Source organism: Diadema antillarum, unplaced genomic scaffold, assembly GCF_040938485.1.
Source record: "Diadema antillarum isolate AM-2024a unplaced genomic scaffold, OU_Dant_1.0 scf00000064, whole genome shotgun sequence".
Classification (NCBI taxonomy): Eukaryota; Metazoa; Echinodermata; class Echinoidea; order Diadematoida; family Diadematidae; genus Diadema; species Diadema antillarum.
In genome coordinates this window covers 693250-714789 of record NW_027270953.1, presented here as the reverse complement: position 1 = coordinate 714789, position 21540 = coordinate 693250, and the positions used below count along the sequence as shown (strand labels likewise).

General features: G+C 40.3%; 1 protein-coding gene across 1 annotated transcript in view; it reads left to right on the top strand.

The window, feature by feature from the left end:
- Positions 1–3836: 3836 nt before the first annotated feature.
- LOC139716356 (probable E3 ubiquitin-protein ligase HERC1) overlaps positions 3837–21540 on the top strand; it is an 83602-nt gene continuing 65898 nt past the window's right edge. The window contains 19 exon segments of the mRNA XM_071627901.1: positions 3837–3846; positions 4811–5754; positions 6613–6708; positions 7329–7520; positions 8475–8642; positions 9930–10167; positions 10774–10917; positions 11659–11786; positions 12370–12514; positions 13073–13244; positions 13748–13882; positions 14434–14599; positions 15488–15613; positions 16002–16211; positions 17188–17340; positions 18069–18207; positions 18876–19067; positions 19591–19812; positions 21348–21521. Coding sequence (XP_071484002.1) covers positions 3837–3846; positions 4811–5754; positions 6613–6708; positions 7329–7520; positions 8475–8642; positions 9930–10167; positions 10774–10917; positions 11659–11786; positions 12370–12514; positions 13073–13244; positions 13748–13882; positions 14434–14599; positions 15488–15613; positions 16002–16211; positions 17188–17340; positions 18069–18207; positions 18876–19067; positions 19591–19812; positions 21348–21521 — 3754 coding nt within the window.

Here is a 21540-nt window from a genome sequence, read left to right as displayed (position 1 = left end):
TGTCTTATTGGAGACAGTGGTGTGGGCAGACCTAAAGTGAGAGGGGGCACCACGCTATCTTTACCCAACCAAGGGTAGAGATCAATGTCTCCCCCCCCCCCTGTGCATTAGCATTTTTAAAATGTATCATGCTATTTCATAGATACTGAGATGTATTTGCTTATTCTGATTCTGATTAGAGAAATTTTGTCTCACTCTACAGCACGAGGAACTTGTTAAAAAGCTTTCGCAAGGATCGAGAAACTGATCTTTCTTTTTCTATTAATGTTGAAGGTCTCTATAGCACAAAATAGCCTATGTCGGGGACATTATTTTACACGTAATATTGATTCCCGACATAATATGACAAGCAATAATTAACTAATTCAAAAGGGAGGTGATTTTGATGACTATATACTTCGAAACTACAAGTAGGATATACAAAGAAGATCGAATCTTAAATCATTGTCGTCATAAATGATCCATAGGTCTAAAATCAGCATGCTGTTTTTTTTTTTTTTTTTGTTTGGTTTTTTTTTAATCTCTCAACTCATGCCACTCTTGAATTTTGTTTACAGGTGCAGTGCGTGTGTGAGATTGTCACGGGTCAAAGAATTTAATGTGTGCATTGTGTGTGTGTGTGTGTGTGTGTGTGTGTGTGTGTGCAGTGTGTGTGTGCGTGCGCGCGCAGTAGCGGATCCAGCGGGGCGATCTCTTTGTTTCTCGTTGTTTCAGATAGCCCAGTCATTTCAAAACCGATTTTCTTAATAAACTTTTGATTCCCCTTAGCATTGTATGTTCTTTAACATTTCATAGGGTGGTTTCTAAATATCTCGCAAAACGTTACAAACTGAATCACACCTTAGCCAGTGCTGTATAGTCCCTTTAACATTTTCACTTCCCCAAGGTTGATAGAGAAATTGTAATTTTAACCTGACCTTTGTCCCTTTACCATTGATCCCAAGTATCCCCAAAATTCCCAAGAGCATCATTTTCAGGCAGTAGGCCTATATTCATAATGTTCCAAGTTTCAAGAAGATACCCTGAGTCATAATTATTTCCGAGATAGGGAGAAAAATGTGATTTTTTAGCATATTTACCCGAACTTTGACCCTTGACTCAATGGCCTAAACCTTTCTCCATACAAAATACATCTGGTAATGCACATGTGGATTGTATATCTCGAGAAAATACCTTCATTCATTGCAGATATTGGTAATTTAGTGAAATTTTAAGAATTCGGCCTTGATCTTTAACCTTGAGCATCATGCATGTTCATCCAAAAGTTGATAGGCACAACTTAATAGTCCACATCTCGATCAATGCCAAGTTGATTGTCTTAACCCTAATAAAGCCCAAGGGGGGGGGGCACATTGTGCCCCCACCAGATTTTCATTTGCCACTCCTTAGCCCTTTATCAGTTTTCAACCAAATTTGGTGGCCTTTCCTAGAATCTTATTGCAAACATTTTGATGTATAATTTAGTTATATTTCATGTTGCTGGTTGCCATGGTAACCATAAACTGACAACCATGTTAATCAGATTTCTCATCTTTTTTCTGTTCCAATTTCATTTATCAGCATTACAGTGTATAAATTGGGTGTTTCTTGGCTGAAATTTGTTGAAGGAGCAATATTTGAAGTAACTATGGTCCTGGAAAGTTTTTCTTATTATTTCCTTTGTTTTTATGTGACAAAGGCATAAAACAATAGATATAATAGAGATAATTGCAAACAATAATATTTTCTAAAGATTGCCCTTCTATTTTGTGTTTTTTGATTTCTTCACCCAAGTTACTCAGTATGCCTCTAATATCAGTAGTTTATCATATTATCAATTTACAATCTCAAAATGCCACAATTATGCAAATATGAAATGTCATAACTACATGTACCCATCCCAAACATTTCATCTCAGGTCTCATAATGTACTTCTTTATGTTGATATGAATAGCGCCCCCATGTGGTGACCTTGAGAAATTTCAACCATAACAAATGTAATAAGTTCCACTTGCTCATCATTTGTGGCAAATATGAACATGATTGGTCTATAATAAGACATATATAATGGGGATAAAAATTATACAGAAAAATCATGTTTTTAGCATATTTCCTATGTATTTCTTTATATATTGGTAAATAGCGCCCTCCATGGGTGACCTTGAGAACATTCAAATGTACGGTCATGAAGAGCACGAGTACTCTATACGTGCTCTATACCCATGTACACAATGTGCCCCCCCCCCCCCCCCCCCCTTGGGCCTGCGAGGGGTCAAAATAGCTTGGGCTTAATAGGGTTAAAGAGGGACGGATGACTGCAGATGACAACGGATAACTCGAATACACAATGCTTCCGGGGCGAAACTTCGTGACGGAGACATAAAAAATATAGGCCCTATGGCTATACATCTATCAAATCACGAACATAATGTTACAACTGTACAAGGATTTAGTAAGCCTATGGGGCCTACATAGACCTACTCCTATTTGTGAACATTCCGCCTGGTAATGTCGAGTTAGTTGCCAGTGCCTGCAACGACATTCCCTCCCCCCACCCCACCCCCACCCCACCCCCCCCCCACACACACACACACACAAAAGGGGAAGAAAAATATAAAAATACGAACCGCAAATGTCTACGGAACGCGAAACTAATTCAAGATGTTTTTTAACTCAAATTGATAATGTTTTCTAAGTGCTTGATGAGAAGACTGATACAAAAACATGATCTACCCAAACCGATGTGCTTTTGTAGATGATGCTCTTCAAAGCTCAAATGTTATCATCATTATTTAATATTAATCGTATGTTCATCTACAGTATCCGTAGATTCTACACCATGATGCTTCACTTCTCGGTCACACAGTTCAGGGAGGTGAGGTCTATTATGACACCCCGACTCATGCCGATGCGACCGCGATAGCGTACGACAGACAACCGAACCCGGGAACCCAGAAATTACAACTTGCAATACGTAAGCTAGTGTTCTCGCACGAAACCGGCGTATGGACAAGGCTTTCACCTTACAGTCGAGTTAGCTTGCTAACGTTATCTAGCGTTAGAGCTGAACTACTTCCAGCGTCTGTCAATGAAATGTCTTGACGTCCGAAAGAAGATCACTTTTCACTGCAGAAAAAAGAGGTTTGTGAATATTCTTTGAAGGTATTTCCCGTATAAAAATCAACCCATTCATTCAGTGCAGCGGTGAGCGTCCGTTCATCATGTTCACTGGTGGTTCTCCATGCATGCAGGAATGAATGGATTGCAATGGTAAACTGCACTGTGGTGTGAGCTGCGTGCGTGCAACCTTAGTCCCTAGTGCATTATATCAGTGCTGCACTTCATATTTTAGGTAGAGCACAGAGGTTGGCGAAAGGTTTACATTCTAGCTTGATATTTTGCGTTGCACTGTGACTATGTAGAGTTGTAATTTTTGCAATGTTGTAAGTTAATTGGTCTAGATATCTACCTGAGCGATGAGCTGAACATGAGTGGAACAAAAAGCTCTGTAGCTTGTGCAGACTCACTTGAACAGTTCAAGGAACTTTTATTTAATGACCCACCTTAAAATCACACCTTGTGTCAAGTTGTGATTAAGTCCACACCCCTTCTCTTATCGTGCACACAAGTCATATTCATCTCCGTGATAGGCTGCATTATATAGCCCTTTGAAGATTAAAGAAGAAGAAGAAGATATCTAGTGTAAGTAGAAATCTAGAGTAGAGAGTGTTAGAACTCTAGTCTAAGTTACTTGAACGAGTCTATCTATCGACATTAATTTAATTGTTTTGGCACTGACAGGTCATTGCATTGGCCATTGGCATTGCCATCTTTTAATACCATCAATGTTTGTTATCATGGAATCAAGTGAGTGTCAGTGTGTGGTCTGTATGTCTGCTGCTGGACAGGGTGCACATGGTTGTTACCGCAACCCTTTTGTTTGTTTGTGGTATTGAAAGGAAGAAACCAATGGCAAATGAGGGAAGAACAGCTACCACTACCAGATCAGTACCCTACCAGATAGACAGTTACCGTACCTACTGTATGTACTGGTAATGATAATGATAATTCACTGGCTTTTGCTATTATTAATTTGTAGAAAGAAAGCAGTATTCAACTTGGGGTGCGGTCTGTAATTAATACACCATCACAACCAAATCACGGTTTGTCCAACCCAGCCATAGCCAATCACATGCTGAACCAACACACATAATTATGTATGGCTATGGGACTACTGTATATAAATGCCATATATTTTGCGAGTCTAAATTTTCGCGAACCGGGAATTCCCGATGATTTCGCGAGTGGGTAAATTCGCGATGGTGGAGTCGTGTACTGAACGGAGAAGTACACGCGTATGTCACATCGACAAATCGGGATCAGAGTCAATATTTTCATGTGTCTTTAATTTCGCGAATAGCACTTGACTCGTGAAATTCGCGAAATTAAAAACCTCGCGAAATATTCGGCGTATACAGTACATGTATGTCATGACAATGATAGTTCATAATGTGTAAAGTTGTATGTTCTGCAGTATGCATGACTATTATGATGTGAGTTTTGATACTGCAACTTGCATTCACATTTTCTCTCAGATGTGTGGCTTTCAGTGTAGACCATTTCTGGGATATGCACACTTTATGCTGCCACACTTCTCAAAAAAAAAAATGTACAGCAGGTGTTTAAAAGTCACATTTTGCTTTGTATTTAAACAGGTCGATGTGTTAATGTGGTGGGGGATAGATGTTTTCTTTTCCATCTCATAATTGTGGCTTTCTTTTCTTTAACCCAGGCTGCATAACATCTGAATGATTGTGTGTCATTGTGTAAGTGGCAAGCATCCTGATGGCAAACTTAGCAGTGAAGTTAAAATGGATGGAACACATGAATGCCTCATGGGTCGCCGAGGACTGGGGCAAGATTGCCAGCAGGGATGGCGTGTTGGAGCTCTATGGCCGCCTTGTCAACAACAAGGAGGTGGTGGGGGCGCCCCGCCAGACCCTGCACCTGCAGGGCCCTCAGCTGCCGGACTTTGAGAGGGAGATTCCGTCCATCGAAGAGCAGGAACACTTCCTGGAGCAGCTGTTGGGTACCCAGCTGAGCCTGGCCAGGACCGTCTGTACAGACTCCCCCTTCTCTGCCACGCTGAGGAAGCGACTGCTGATCCTGCGTAGGATCTTCCACTCCGTGTCCAACAAGTTCCACGACTTTGAGAAGGTGAAGCAGCAGCAGAAGATGCAGCAGGCACACTCCCGCACGGTGGAGGAGAAGTCGTCCGGGCAGTGGGCCCGCTTTGGCACAGACGCCCTGATCGAGATGGGTGTTCGGACAAGCCTTAGCCTCCTCTTCGCTCTGCTACGACAGAACTGGAATCAGCCGCCTTCCACGGGGGCACCAAACATCTGTAACGATGTGCTACAGACGGCCAAGGATGTTGTTGTGTCCCTGCCTCCCCTGTCTCTGGCCAATGAGAGCAAGATTCCACCCCTTGGCACTGAATGCCTGAAGCAAGTCACAGGGTTCCTCAAGTCAGTAACAATGCCTACCTCTTGTGCGGATCTGACGGGGAAGAGGGTGGCGTGTGAGCTGGTGCTAGGACTAGCAGGCCAGCGAGGGTCCTTACAGCACCTTTTAGACTGGGTGGAGATGGCCCTTGGGGCATCTACAGCAGCAGTGACCCAAGGCATGGTGCAGGGACAGGGTGGACCTGAACAGAACAGTGGCATCTCTTTTGACTACTTCATGTCTGTTCTGGGACAGATGAGAAAGGCTACAGTAAGTTCAAAGTGGATTTATTCTTTTGGAGAGTGGGAAGTTTTGGTAGAGATGGGGCTGGAGATTCTCAAATAGTGGTTACTAAATCATGAGTGAATTGATAAAGAATTTAATTCATAAGTAGTTCATGTACACTTCTCAAATTTTGGATTTGATATAATCTACATGTACAATGTATGTTATCACGAGTATTACATTTCACAACTTGGGATGTGCAAGCCGATATCGCAATGGGTTGAATTTGCAGTTAAACATTCTGACATTATGAGAAGTAAGTATTATCCTTTCTCAGGACAAATGAGTTGTTAATTTTGGGAATATCATTTGACTTGCAAAATTCACTAGAATAAAAACGTGGCATGATATATCACATAAGCAGTTGTTAGGAGTGATGATACAGACAGGTGTCACTTCAGAGAAAGAGAGAATTGAACCAATTTACTTCACTGTGTAGAGTCATTGTCCTGTTTATGGTGATATATTATTCATACATTTTTATCCAAACCTAATTTCAGATAACAAAAGGATGAATGTAGAAAGACATTTTCTTGACTGATTTATGTATAGTTATTCACCTTAAAAAGTACTGGAAAGGGAGATTTTTTTGTTTTTTTGTTTTTTGCATCTAGGTAATTTTTCTTCCTTGCCCAGGTAAGATGAATTTCTCATGTTTTTTATCCTGTGGAATCAAGCTATGAGATAATATAACATACAAATAACAGTCCAAAAATTTGCTTGCTCTTATTTTCACTCCAGTTTCATGTCGTGCAAAATGCGCGAAAATTTTCACACTTTTGAAAATTGTCACTTTTACAGTATGCATTATGCTGACTGGTATTATCTTTTGTGAAATGCAAGGGGTCAGCTGCTGAGAGGGGCTCAGTCCTTGCTGAGATGCAGAGTACAAGGGGACTATGTCCACTCTACCAGGCTGCACTGTGTCTGATTGAAGAGGTGAGGCTTGTAGGCCCTGAGGGGCATCCTACTCTGGATTACCAGGGGCTTTTTATGCCAATATGTACATTGTAAATTTGGTATAATGTGTGCACTATGATATAATTAATAGTTTGTAATATAAGAAATTACCTCTATTCTTCCACATACTTTGTAAAAATAAAGGGATACACGAGTATATATTCAAGACTTAGCTCAGTAATGAATAAAGAATGCAAAGTGATATGTCGTAATTGATAGTTTGTAACATAAGTAATTGCCTTTGTTCTTGTTGGGGTAGGTAGACAGAGTGATATGTACATCCTAGACTTAGCACAAACAAACTAAATTTTGAATGATTTCATATGTCAACATCTTACAGTGTAGCTGGATCTTTTGTTTGTAAGGTCATTGACTGTAATTGTAATTATGAAATTGACATCTAATGTTGTGGAGTTTATTGTTTGTACAGGTGGAGGTAAATGTCTGTGTGCATGTGTGGTTTGTTTTCATGCCAAGAGGCCATTTTAACACTGCAGAGAATATTTTCATTTAAAACATGTCCATTTTCCTCCCATTAGTTTTAATTTCGCTCACTTGTCAAACCATTCTAATGATTGCATACTGTATTGCCCACACAGGTAGCCAGGCTGGCCACAGAGTACGCCCGCACCTGTATCAGCCCCGAGGACAAGAAGCCAAACAGCCTGGTGGTCTCTGAGAACAGCGAAGTCTTCGTCTGGGGCAGCAACAGCAGCCACCAGCTGGCGGAGGGAAGTCAGGAAAAGATCTTGCTTCCCAAGATGGCTATCTCATTCGCTCAAAGCCAACAGGTTAGGTTGGAAGAATTTCACTGATGTAGCATCTATCACTATATTTTTCATTTCAAGCTGAACAATGCCAGATTTTTTGCCTTAGTTTCCCTTCTTCTGGTATATCATTGCTGGGGTTGCAAGACCTTGAATCCCAGATTTTAGTGCAATTTTTTTTTATTAATTATCAGAATTATAATCAGTTATGAGATGTCCCATCCAAACCCTAGCTGTCTTACTAGAAAAGTGAATCCACTACTTCATGTCAAAGGAATGGCAATCCCATTTGTTACAGTGCATTGGTTGCCATGTGTTTTCACTCTCTAAAACATTTGACATTTTTTAGATTCAAGTTTTGTTGCCCCAACAGCAGTATGTTACGCCATGTAAGCTGAAGGTCCAGCCAGTCTTCAACTTGACAGTAGCCTGATGGATTCTCCCTTCTTAGATTGTATGCTGTTGATATTGTGGTAAAATCAGAACTTGTATAAAAACCTAAGTACATACAAATGTAGATAATATATGCATGGGAGACACGCTCAAATCAGAAATAGATTGGAAGAATGAATCATGTCAGGGTGAATCTAGTGGAGTGTAGGAAAATTGTGTCGTGTAAAGTGTAATAGACTGCTCAAATGACTATGGGTGTACTCATCAAAAATTTTCTGAGGCAGAATCACAATCCTTAATGTGTTTGAGGCATTTTCAGGCGATAGATAATAGCAACCATGTGTAGAAATGCTGATTTGAAATGCCATTTAAAAACTGATTAGAAACGCATTTGAGACTACAATTGCCTTTCTGTGAGTAGATAAACCCAATGTCATTTTGAAACGTGTTTGTCCAAGCTGCCAAGGTCACATTCTAGTATACAGGCTGTCGATTTAAAAAAAAAGAAAGATGACCTCTACTTCTCGGGTCACGTAAACCTAAACCTAAACTTGAACATTCATCAACTTTATATTCTGTGATCAGATTGAAGCTGGACAGTACTGTACGTTTGTCATCTCCTCCGATGGGTCTGTGAGAGCTTGTGGGAAGGGCAGCTATGGAAGACTGGGTTTGGGAGATTCCAATAACCAGACCCAACTCAAGAAACTCAACTTTGATAACAACATTATCACAAGGATATCATCATCAAAGGTAAGTTATGAGAACAGGCACACACACACACACACACACACACACATGCACACACACATACAAACCAAAAGAAATAAAAAACTAAAACAAAAACCTTGGAATAGGTTGGTAGATATGACACCTGTCTAGCAATCATGAGATTGTTGGTTCAAGTCTACCCATGATTTTTATCTTGGCTACATGCTGCTACTAAAACACAGAATAATCAGTGTGTGTTTATGTTGATGAAGGGCCATTTGTTAATCAGTTGAAATAAAATCAACTCGAAGCAAGAATCATTAAGTTGAATAAAGAGTTGAATGTCATGCTTCCAGATGTCTAAATTTTTCAGCACTGAGGTTTCCAGAAGTTGCAAAGGTATTGCAAGCATTTCTCAAATGGTTAAAGGACAAGTTCACCTTCATAGACATGTGGGTTGAGTTAATGCAGCAATATTAGTAGAACACATCAGTTCAAAAGTGATGAGTTTTTGAAGTTTCTGCTCAGTCACTGCTGGATGAAAAGACTACTATAGCTTGTGATGTCACATGAGTACAACGATATAAAGAAAGAATAAGGAAAATTCAACATATTTCCATTTTTCTCGCATAACAAAATAACGCTTGACTTCTCTCTTTCAGAAGGCAGGGGGAATAATATTGCCCTTAACATACGTCAGTAGCAAGTCGAAGAAATGTGCACTTTATTCAAAAAGTAAAGTTTTGTGAAATTCTCTTTTTATTTTCCTTATATAGTTGTACGCATGTGACATCATACACTGTAGTAGTCTTCTCTTCCAGCAGCAACTGCGCAGATACTTAAAATATTCATAACTTTTGAACGGATTGTCCAATTTTCCTCAAACTTTCACTGATGTGTTCTACTAATATTGCTGCATTCTCTCAATCCTTATGTATGTGAAGGTGAACTTGTCCTTTAATATGCTTGCCTACAGGTTTCATAATTTAAGTACCTGATATTCATATTGTACTGGAACTTTTGGGTCAAGAGATTCATGTATGTTAAGCCAGGCAAGCTCTAGCTCCAACTTCCAGCAAAATTGCACAAACCAGTTATTGTTTTGTGTGTGACGTGAATACATGGTGATTGTGATGGTTGTAGGACAACTAGTCCCTGGACAACTAGTCCCTGGACAACTGTGTCCATGATGACTTCTGCCCAGACTATCACTCTGCCGGACAATTACCCCGAAATATTACCCCCAGGCACTTGCTCCCCTCCCAACCCTGATCACTACCACCCGTGAAATGATTCCTTGTGACCTTTCTTCCACTCATCACCCCCTAGGGGTCAGATGGCCACACCCTGGCCCTGACTTCTGAGGGTCAAGTCTTCAGCTGGGGGGACGGTGACTACGGCAAGCTGGGCCACGGCAACACGCTGACCCAGAAGTACCCCAAGCTCATCACTGGGGTGCTGACCGGTAAGGTGATCGTCTGCATCTCGGCCGGCTACCGCCACAGTGCCTGTGTGACGGACGACGGTCAGCTCTACACCTGGGGAGAGGGGGACTATGGAAGGCTAGGTGGGTAAAAATGAGTGTCAATCATGGAAACACATATAATGTCAAATCTTGTGCCTCATCATGCATCTCAATGTAAACATACTTTGCCATGTAGTAAAAGCAAAAAAAAAAACCCAAACAAACAAAAAGAAAAACCACCCCCATGAATAAAGTATGGGCATGGGCAGTCTGTAAAATGCCCCAAGTTTTCTTACACAATTAGCTCTTTTTTCATATTTTCGTTAATTTCGAATAGTCAGCTTCTATTTTATCGTGTGAAGGAATCTGTTAGTGCAATTTTCTAACATTTCATGTGGGTGTTAACTTATGTCTACATCTGTTGCATGAATGTCATCCAAAGCTCCTGTATGGATTCAAGCTGCAGCATACCATTGTTGCAGACATTTCTTTGAATCCAAAGATCCTGCTCAGGAATATGTCACGATGCTGTAAGTAATGTTGATATGGAAGAAGAATAAGTCTTGTTCATACCCTTGCACTAATGTCAAAATTGAGTGAAGATGTTGAGATTTTAAGATAAAAAGGGTAATTCTTAATTCCACCATGCGCAACTTGTGAGGCAGCTTTGTTTCATGAGAGGTATTTGTGTTTGTGTTTGTGTATCAGGTCATGGGGATAGTAACAGCAGGAACGTCCCCACCCTTGTCAAAGACATCAGTAACGTTGGTAAGGTGGTTTGTGGGAGCTCCCACACTATCGCCGTGTCCCAGGACTGTCGCACCGTCTGGTCATTTGGTGGTGGAGATAATGGTGAGTTTGACCTTTGACCTCACATTCTACTTTTGAAAAGACGGGAACTTTAATGTATATTTCACCCATTATGAGTTGTGATTGACAGGTAGGAAATCAATTTTATTGATCATGTGACATGAAATGTATTTGTTTGGTATGCAACTCCTTTGTGAGGGCAGATGCACCTGTTCAGCGAATGTACTCATTGCACCTGACATTGGAATGTGTTGATCCTGGAATGTATTGACATTGGAATGTATTGATTTTAGAGATATCACTGTAAACAGGTCAGGCTTTGGTTTTAAAGGGGCAGAGCAAGCTAGATCAAACTACACCGTTGTATTGACATGAAAGGGCATATCATGGTTTCCTTCCAAATTTTTGTCAGTGCTTGTATGTACCCTTTACAGTGGCTTTTGCTTTTGTCTCTCCTTTTTAACCCGTTCCATACGGGAACCTGGTGGGCTGTGTATTAAGTTTATGTGGATTTCAGAATTTAGCATGGAACAGGTTAATAGCAGCTTTCGTAATCAGGCATGTCATTTGATACAAAGATGTCTGATAATTGTGCATATATCAAATATATATTGCCACTAATAGTCAAACTTGCTTGGACGCCACAATTATGTTTTCACATTGGCTCAGAAGAAAATGATTTTTGTGTTGAAACTAATATATTGCCAATTTGTGTCAAAGATGAATTCATCAATTACATACTTTTGTTTGTTTTGTTTGTTCATTTGTTCTTTTGAATACCAGGCAAGCTAGGTCATGGGGACACAAACAGAGTGTACAAACCAAAGATCATTGAATCTCTGATTGGTCTATTCATCAAGAAAGTCGGCTGTGGCAGCCAATCATCTCTTGCCCTGACGTCTACTGGCCAGGTTAGTCTTGATTCAGGAAACATTAGCTTGTGATAGTGATGGTGGTTATGATGATGGTGATGATACTATTCTCAAATTACCTTTTTTTTTCTTCAATAGTACTTTGTCATTGAAAGAAGAGATATTTGGTAGAGCAAAAGTATCAAAGGATTATCACTTGTGAATCTATATCTTCACAGTTCATAGTGAATAGTATGTTAGTGTATTGTAGTATGAAAGGTAGTGTTCAGTCATAATACTGCAAAAACTGAAAATGAGGAAGTGTATGATCACTCTGAGAATCATCACAATACAGGATTTATAGCAACAAAACTATGTTTTCTGCGGGAACTTGTGTTAAAGTTGTCCTTTGCAGATTCTTTAGACCCACCAAGAAATTTAGTACATTGCATGGAACTTTGAACAGTGTACTCTGCAAGGACAATATATTGTATGGCAGATGGTGCAATTGATAGAGTTCTTTCTATTTTTAGATTGATTACACAATACCTAGTATAAAGTGCAGCAAATTTAGGTGTATTCCTCACTGTAAAATATACCCCAGTACTATTCATACCACTGTGATTTTGCTTGCTTTCTTCAGGTATTTGCTTGGGGCCATGGTGCGTGTCTGGGCTGTGGCTCATCAGAAGCCATTTCGCTGAGGCCGAAGCTTATTGAAGACCTGCAGTTTACAAGAATAGTAGACATGGCGTGTGGGGACAGCCACTGCTTAGCTCTCACACACGGTAAGAAGGATGTCTGTCTACTTGAAATCTGCAGTGACACTGTGGCAGAAAAAGGTTTTGCTATATTTGTGTAGCATGATGTATGTGGGTAATACCAATCACTTATTTGTACAAAGCACAAAGGTGAACTTAGAAGGGTGCATATCACTTGTCCATTTCTTGAAAGGCATTTAAAAAGAGACCACTTCACAGGGTTTGTACTACGTAGAAATGCCTTGAGTAGAATTCAAGGTTTAGATGACTTTCATGGTACATTATGTCACTTTGATGTACCAAAAATGTTATGGTGGGTGAAAGATAATTCTTGGCAGAAATATAAGACATTATGATATGTGGGTTTTGTTGTTGTTGTTGTTTTAATGAGAACACAATATATTTTTGGATAAAGCGTGAAGAAATGATTTCTTTGACATTCGTTTCATTCCATACCATCCATGCCTTTTTAAATCATAGAATAAAAGGTTGATAAGAAAAAAAAATTGATGGAGTCATTAAGTCTTCCCATGAACTGTGACTGTGTTTTGCATATTTTTAGCTCACCTGTCCTTTGTTCCACAGACAATGAGGTGTATGCATGGGGCAACAATGCCATGGGTCAGTGTGGTCAAGGCCACACCACTAGCCCCATCACAAGGGTCAAGAAAGTGACCAGTCTGGAAGGAGTGACCATTCACCAGATATCAGCAGGGACATCTCACAGCGTGGCCTGGACGGCTTTGCCCTCTGACAGGTCAGTGATCAGCGGTCAGTGGTCAGTGGTCAGTGGTCAATGCCTATAGAATAGACCGGCGTAGTATCATGGGTTGGCATCACAACTTGCAAAGGGACTTAAACCTTTTTGACACATTGCCAAACTCATCAAATTCCAACTGGTAGGTATGACTGTACAATACATGCATATTGTACCATATCCCCATGACACCAGTGCATTTTTAGATAATGGTTTAGTTGATTCACTTTTGATTTCTTTGAAGTTATTTACAAATAATAGTGCTATAGTAGATTTTTATGTAAAATTTTGTGCAATTTGTCTGGAAAATCAAATAACTGGACTAAAAATAAATCTCATTTAAACAAAAAAACATAACATTTTATCCTTGAAAGATCCCTGTATATTTATTATTTCTTGAATCGGTCATCCTGAACTGGAGTTTGAACATCAAAATGGGACCAGTTTTCTGTTTATTTGTCATGACAATGAATGTGACTTGTGCTTTGCTCCCAAACCTTCAGACAAGTTGTGGCCTGGCATCGTCCATTCTGTGTGGATCTCCAAGAAGGTACTTTCTCCCACCTGCGTTCCTTCATTGAGCACTACTGTGAAGGGTTTAATAGCCCCACGCCTCCACCACCATTCCCCACCGCAAGGTGAGTCAATACGCACAGGTCTGAGTGGGTCAGTCAAAATTGCATGCATAAGTTAGATATGGAATGCTTAACCCACAGGGCCGAGTGGGTTTAGGCTGAATTCCATAGTTACCGCATGCACACTATATTTTGACTTACGCACGAAAAGACATGTGCATCATCTGTGTTATAGAGTGGGTAATTTTCTTTCGTGTTACCTGATGACAAATTCGTTTGATGCATATGTGTAGGTCCGTTGTATCACAAAAAATCCTACCATATAAAAATTCTACAATAATGCCTGAAATATAAGGAGATACCACTATTTTTCTTAATAAACCATAACTGTAAACAGTTAAATCTAGAAACAATTTTATCATAACTATTGTTCACATTTTGTGTATTTAACAATACTCAACATTGATTATGCTGATTGAAATTTTGACATTGGTTGTTTCCATCCCTAACCCGCAATTTAGAACTGTTTTGAAGCACTAAAACTTGTTTTTTGTTTCATCTGCAAAATGTCTCTAATAACATTTTTTTCCCTCTCTGCACCCTTCATGACACAGGGAACACCAACAGTTCGTGTTGCTGTGCCTGAAGCTGCTGTGTACTCACCTTCAGCTGGCCCTGGCAGGTGGACTGACAGCTAGCGTCCTTGGCTCCCAGGCCCGCCCCCTCAGACACCTCCTCTTTCGTCTCATTGATGCCAACACACCGCCATCCATCCAAAAGGTCGGGTTTCAGTTTGACTGGTTTGATCCATTCAGTGTCAGTGCCATAGAATGCCATTATTTGATGGTGATGATGATGATGATGATGATGATGATGATGATGATGATGATGATGATGATGGTGATGGTGATGGTGATGATGATGATGAGATGATGATGGTGATGATGGTGATGATGATGATGATGATGATGATGATGATGGTGATGGTGATGGTGATGATGATGATGATATGATGATGGTGATGGTGATGATGGTGATGATGGTGATGATGATGACGATGATGGTGATGGTGATGATGATGGTGATGGTGATGGTGATGGTGATGATGATGATGAGATGATGATGGTGATGATGGTGATGATGATGATGATGATGGTGATGATGATGATGATGATGATAGTGATGGTGGTGGTGGTGGTGATGGTGATGATGGTGGTGATGATGATGAAGATGGTAATTCTAATTATGATGGTGATGATTGTGATTGGGTGGTGATGGCGATGATGATGATGATGATGATGATGATGATGATGATGATGATGATGATGATGATGATGATGATGATGATGATGTAAAGCATGAAACAAACTGTAAACTGATGTAGATTATTATTCATCCAGTCGAAGTGTAACCTCAAAAATTCTTATATGTTAAAAAACGTTATTGGAAACTTACATCATGTGACATTTCGCCAATTGACAATCAGCTTCTTCTGGCATACTTCCAGTGGAAGAATGGTCCTTATATGTGTGAAGTACTGCAGTAGTGTTGACACTATAATTACTTTTGTTTTATTTGTAAGGGAATTGCCAAAAGCTGTGAAAATGAAAAGATTTGTTTGGTCTTCACTCTTTAATGATGTTTTATCCCCTCATCTTTGTCTACCAGGCTGTGAGTGACACTCTATCCATTGGGGCTCCTCTCCTCCTACCACCACTCAGGGAGCGGATGGAACTCCTCCACTCCCTCCTTCCCCAGGGACCAGATCGGTGGGACAGCCTCTCTAAGGGACAGGTTAGTCCAGTGTAGATAATGAACACTGTGATCTGAAGAACAGGAGATTTTCAGCTTAGTCCTGCCTAGGGCTTTGACAAGATGTTTTGCCCACTATGTCCATCTTGTCCCTGGTGATGCTAGGGTTATGCTGATAAGAGAGTGCTCCCAAAGACCAGTGGTAACAGTAAACAAAAATGAGTTTGCCCTTTGTAAATGACCATCAATTTAATTCGCTTGAACCATGGGTTGAAATCAAGAGATGAGGTTGAGAGTTTTGCATAGCAATTTTAGGGTTTCCTCCTTCCTGCATTCGTTCTCACGTGACAACCACGATTTGCATGCTTTAAGATGTGAGATGGACCAGTCCATTATGATACCACTTTCTATCTCTGCCTCCAACCAATAGAGAATGCAGCTGGGCATCGTTCTCACCAGTCTTCAGGAGAACATCCACGTTGCCTCCCTGCTGGGGTTCACATCTCCCCTAGAGGGGGAGCTTGATGCCCCTCTGGAGGTTGAAGGATCAGTCATGTCCATGGGGGCCTCTAATGGTCAGGACACTCACCTAGCAGAGGTCTTGATGAAGACTTTGCTCAGAAACCTGGGATATCACACAGTAAGTGGGAAATTGTTTTGTTCTTTGTGGTTATACACTGTAATTTCCCTTTTCCGTCATCAATGCGTGAGGTGTGTAGACTTCAAAGCAGTGTATGAAACTAGACATTATGTTTTGAAAATATTCTCACACATTTCATAATTAAAACACTTTATCGTATGGCACAGTGTGCCAAGTTGAGGCCATTGATGCCATACTATTGGTAGTCACCTGGGGCGAACCACGAGGGGTTGGCATCATTTGCCCATTTTCTTATATGAGCAGATGGGTGGACCACTTCATCAGGTTACCACCCCGCTCCATTTGCGGTGAATGAATGAAATGGAATCTTTTACTACCATAAACACTGATAGCATTCATGAAGGAGATGATGCTTCATACCACCAGGACATTATGTTTTCTTGAGACCCGTTGTTAACAAGTGCTGTATGACCAATTTCTGTTATTGCGGTTATCTATGTTGGATCACACAGTTGGTACACATTAAGTCATACAGCACGATATTCTTCTCGACATGTATTTTTAGCTGAATTTTTAAGCCTGTCACATGTTGTGTTCATAACTGAAATACCATGGTAGTCAGAAAGCCTTTTTACTGTAGCTGATTGTCATTGGTGTAAAGTTTACCAGGATTTGATAATGTTGTGAAGTTCAATGCCAGAAGTTTGAATACAACATTTTATGCCCCTCGTTTGTTCTTCTAATTTCAGCAAAAGTTTGTCTCATATTCAGTATACAGTGATAATAACCTTGATTTTAAATGTACATTGTACACCCATATTCCTTCCCCAACTGTATTTGTTGTATTGCTGCTACGTTTTGCTGTACATTATAAAGGCAATGTAGAAATATACTTTGTTAACAGCTTATGTTTATGAATATGCATGCCACCAACAATGTATGTGCATGTACAATGATAATACAGGAACCAATGAATCAAATAATAATAAATATCAAATCAAAAATTGTACGACAGGAGCAAGCGTTTGGTGAGCTGGAGAAAAACAGTGACAAGCGCCAGCCATCCATACCCTGTGAGGATGGGGCACCACCGTCTCACCTGAGAGAACTTCTCTCATCTCTCCAGAAACATCTCTTGGCATACTGCCATGTCAGTAACTCTGATGAGGTAAACCAGTTCTATTCATTCATTTATTTATTCATTCATTCATTCATTCATTTATTTATTCATTCATTCATTCATTCATTCATTCATTCATTCATTCATTCATTCATTCATTCATTCATTCATCCATCTTGTAAACTTTTCATGTTTGTTTTTATCCACTTCTGATAAGAAAACAAAATATTAGAGCAATGTTCCGAGGAAATGTATTCAAAGAACATAGCCTGTTCTTCAAAGGCTGATCCTGGAGTTATCATTTACTAATTTTATAGAGTAAGAATCCACCTATTACACTGTCATTTTGGTGTATAAGTTACTGTATATGCCAAATATTTCGCGAGGTTTTTATTTTCACGAATTTTGCAGGGCAGGTGCTATTCGCGAAGTTAAAGACACACGAAAATATTGACTCTGATCCCAATGTGAATGTGACGTACGTGTGTACTCTTCTCCATTGGACTCCGCGATCGCGAATTTAACCACTCGCAAAATCGTCGGAAATTCCCGATTCGCAAAATATATGGCGTATACAGTATATAAGGCTGCAGGTTGTAAAAGTAAAGTGCAATCATTTGATATAAAAAAAACATAGGCAATATCATTATAGTAGTACAAGGAGGTTGAAAACTGCTTGCACCATGATTGAAGTCATGCTACGTCATTTTACAGTGTACATAAACTTATATCTCACTTAGACTCTAACCCTCATCTCCTCTTCTTGCCCCGCCCAGATCTCCTCCGGGGTGTGTCTCCTCCACAAACACCTGTGCCTCCTCCTCCCTCATGCTGTGGAGGTTCTCCAGAGGTCTACCACCCTCCTGAAGCAGAGCGGTAGTCATACCTCCCAGGCCATCAGGAGCAAACTTAGAGGTGCTCACTCTCTCACCCGTACCCTGATTGCCTTGATTCCAAACCAGTTGTCATTACATTTCCTTGAGAGTCACTGTAGAGTGTGGATAAACACACTGTTGTTGAGACTTTCTGAAAGCATGGCAATGAATTGTGTAGGATATGAATGATATTAAACACAACATGATTACAATAAGAAATTGTGTAATGTCATTGTAATTTTGTAATGTCATAAAACAAATTCAAGAAGTATTGTTTAATGTTACTTCAAGGTCTTGATATCAATTTTGTATTAATTGTAATCATAAAGTAATGGACTGATCAAGGTTTTGGTAAAGATACTCTGTTGTGTACATTGCAAGACATCTGCATTACATACAATGTGGTAGATTGAGGTGCCTTTATGTCATGTCATATCATGATGATAAACAATGACATATGTCGACATTTTGTTGAAATGTCCAACTGTAGGCCCCCCTGCTGTGTTTTAGAGGGAGTTTGAATTTAGCCTTGATATAAAGATTCTCTGTCAGAGAGGAGATAATCATACATTGTACTTCCCCAGTTACTACTAGACAGTATACAGAGTATACTGCGTTCATGTGTCTTTATATTGTGACATATAGATGATTGTTATGAAAAGAAATGTATTCACTGATACTGTGTTTTTCTTCCTGCCTTTTCCAAAGACGTGTTGTACAACTCTGCAGCTGGCTCCATGCTGTCCCACATCCTCCACTCCCTCCTCCTCCTACCGGTATCCGTCACACGCCCCCTTCTCCACCACCTCCTCACCCTTCTACCGGAGCTAGACAGACTCAACCGTCTTCTTCCGGCTGCAGTCGTTTTGGAGGAGCAGGAGATGGAGTGGCCAATGAGAGGTGAACGCACTTTGCCTCAACCACTGATTTTGAATCATTTCCCTTTTTAGCCACCATACAGTAGAGGATTTTGAAAAACAAAAACCAAACAAATCAAAGTCATTGATATCATTTAATCTGGATAAAAACTCTGTTTTGAAAAGCTCAAAATTAGGATACCAAAACCCTTACCTGCATCTTGCTGTAATCTCTCTACTGCTCTTTAGATTATATTGGTGTGTCTTCCATGACTGTTTCTGATTAATTGGTAGTTTTACATTGTTACTTCCATCCCCAACGGGAGTTTATTTGTTAAACCTAGTGTAAGTACCTTTAATGTCAGTTCACTAATGTAATGTGTATTATCGCAAAAGCTCATCGGAAGGAGAGACAATTTTAGAGGAAGATTCTGTATAGATTATTTTATCTCTTGTCACACTCAAAGTGAAAACATTAATAAGCCTTGTCCTGTTGAATAATTAGGCACAGATGAAGTTGGTTCCCTAATTATTTTTCCCCCTCCTCCTCCTTCTCCCACCGACAGTAACATCAGACACCCCAGACCCCACAGCCATGCCCCTCCCCCAGCCAGTGCGTGGCTGGGTGTGGCTGGTCGACCTGGAGCGCACCTGTGCCCTGGTCATCGGCTGGTGCCTGGGGGGCATGCTGGCCTGGAAGCCCCTCTCCAAGGAGGAGCGAGAGACCAGTGGCTGGATGGTGTCCAGACTGACCCAAAATGGCCGGGAGACACAGGTGCAGCACATTGGTGAGTGTCGGCAGCTTGGGGGTGGGGTGGGGTGGGGTTAGAACAGAGACAAACAGACTGATAGATGGACAGGCAGATAGACAGAATTCAAATGGGAAGGGCTACTCTTTGATTTATTCAAGATATTGGGATGATTAAAAGTTATTGGCAATGTTAATGTGGCTCACCCTTGCATGTAATACCAAGGAGGTTTTATACATGGAGTTCCAACTGGCTGTAATTTATTCAAACAGTTGTCAGATTTCTATTGATGTACAAAAGAATTCCACAGGTGCACTTGTGCCTTTGATGATCGATGTTCCTAGCCGCAGTCTTGCTGAGCAATCTGAAGATTCATTTTGAACGTTATCATAATGTTGGCCATACTTTGCTTATCTATTTATTAAATGAAATGAAATTTCACTTAATAATAAAGCATGTAAAACAAAAGTCAATTCCGTTCAGAAATTTGCGCAAAAGTGTAAATCAGAGCTGTATTATGTGAAAATGTTTAAAACTGTACCATCCTGGAAAGCTGGTTTTATCAATTTTCGACTTAATTTCCCCAAATGAAACTAACATGTAGTAATCTTCGGATAATTCTTTATTGATAGATATATCAGATTAGTGCCCGCGTATGCCCAGTCGAGTAATTTTCATTCATTTTCATTTCAGCATTTTTTCCTCAATTTCTGTTCGCGCATCCTCGTGTCTGTACCACCTAGCTTTTATAAGAAGGGATAGCGAAAAGTAATTACCATCACAAAGACATATCTTCCGTTGAAAGTGGCTGGTGATTATGCAATGAGACATGAGTCAATTGTCTTCGTATCGGCACGGCAGATGCTGTTTGGCACATGCTTCAAATATTTTTGAGTGGCGGCTTCGAACATAGATCAAAGGGAATAACTCTGATGTTACTCCATCTCTTCAACCTCCTTGGTAATACTAGTAAAATTGGCAATGTTCCAATTATGCCTACCTGGTGTGATGAATTACAAGTAAACATTTCATATAAACTGATGGAAAATTATGTGTTCTTAGAAATCATTGAAGATTTACACAGTGTGGAATCATTGAAGATTTACACTGCATGTATGTGCATTATATAACCTTTGTTATGAACATGCATACATGTGAATTCATGTAGTCATGAATTTGATCCAGGAAACCCACATAGATGGAAAGTTTCTGAAAAAAAGGAGACATCACATACATTGCTTTCCAAAACTTAAGTTAATCCTTTGATTCCTCCTGAACTTTCAGCGGTGGTTCAGCCTTAGAATTGTGCGGGTTTACAGAAATGATGCATGGGCTGTTGGTTTCCACCATTTCTTCCTGAGGTAACAACACTTTATCTGTGTCACTGTGTTAATGAGGTGATTGGTTTTACGCTAACAAGCTTTATGTGACACCAAGAAAGAGTGTATAAAGGAGTGTTGACCAGGTGGTTTTACGCTAACAAGCTTTATGTGACACCAAAAATGAGTGTATAAAGAGTGTAAACCAGGTTTGGTGTCAATCTTCTGTATTTCTTTTATCTCCATGTACCCCAGACAAACTAGTCAGCAGGATGTCAGAGGCAGCACTGTCGGGCGACGACGACTTTGACATCTCGGAGCACAACATCCCCAAGGCCTGCCTCTCCCTACTGGACCTCACGCTGGGCAAGAGCCGGGAGCCCGGTCAGTCCATTTGGACCACCATGCAGGACTACACCCTCAGTAAAGGTGCAGTGGACTATGGGAT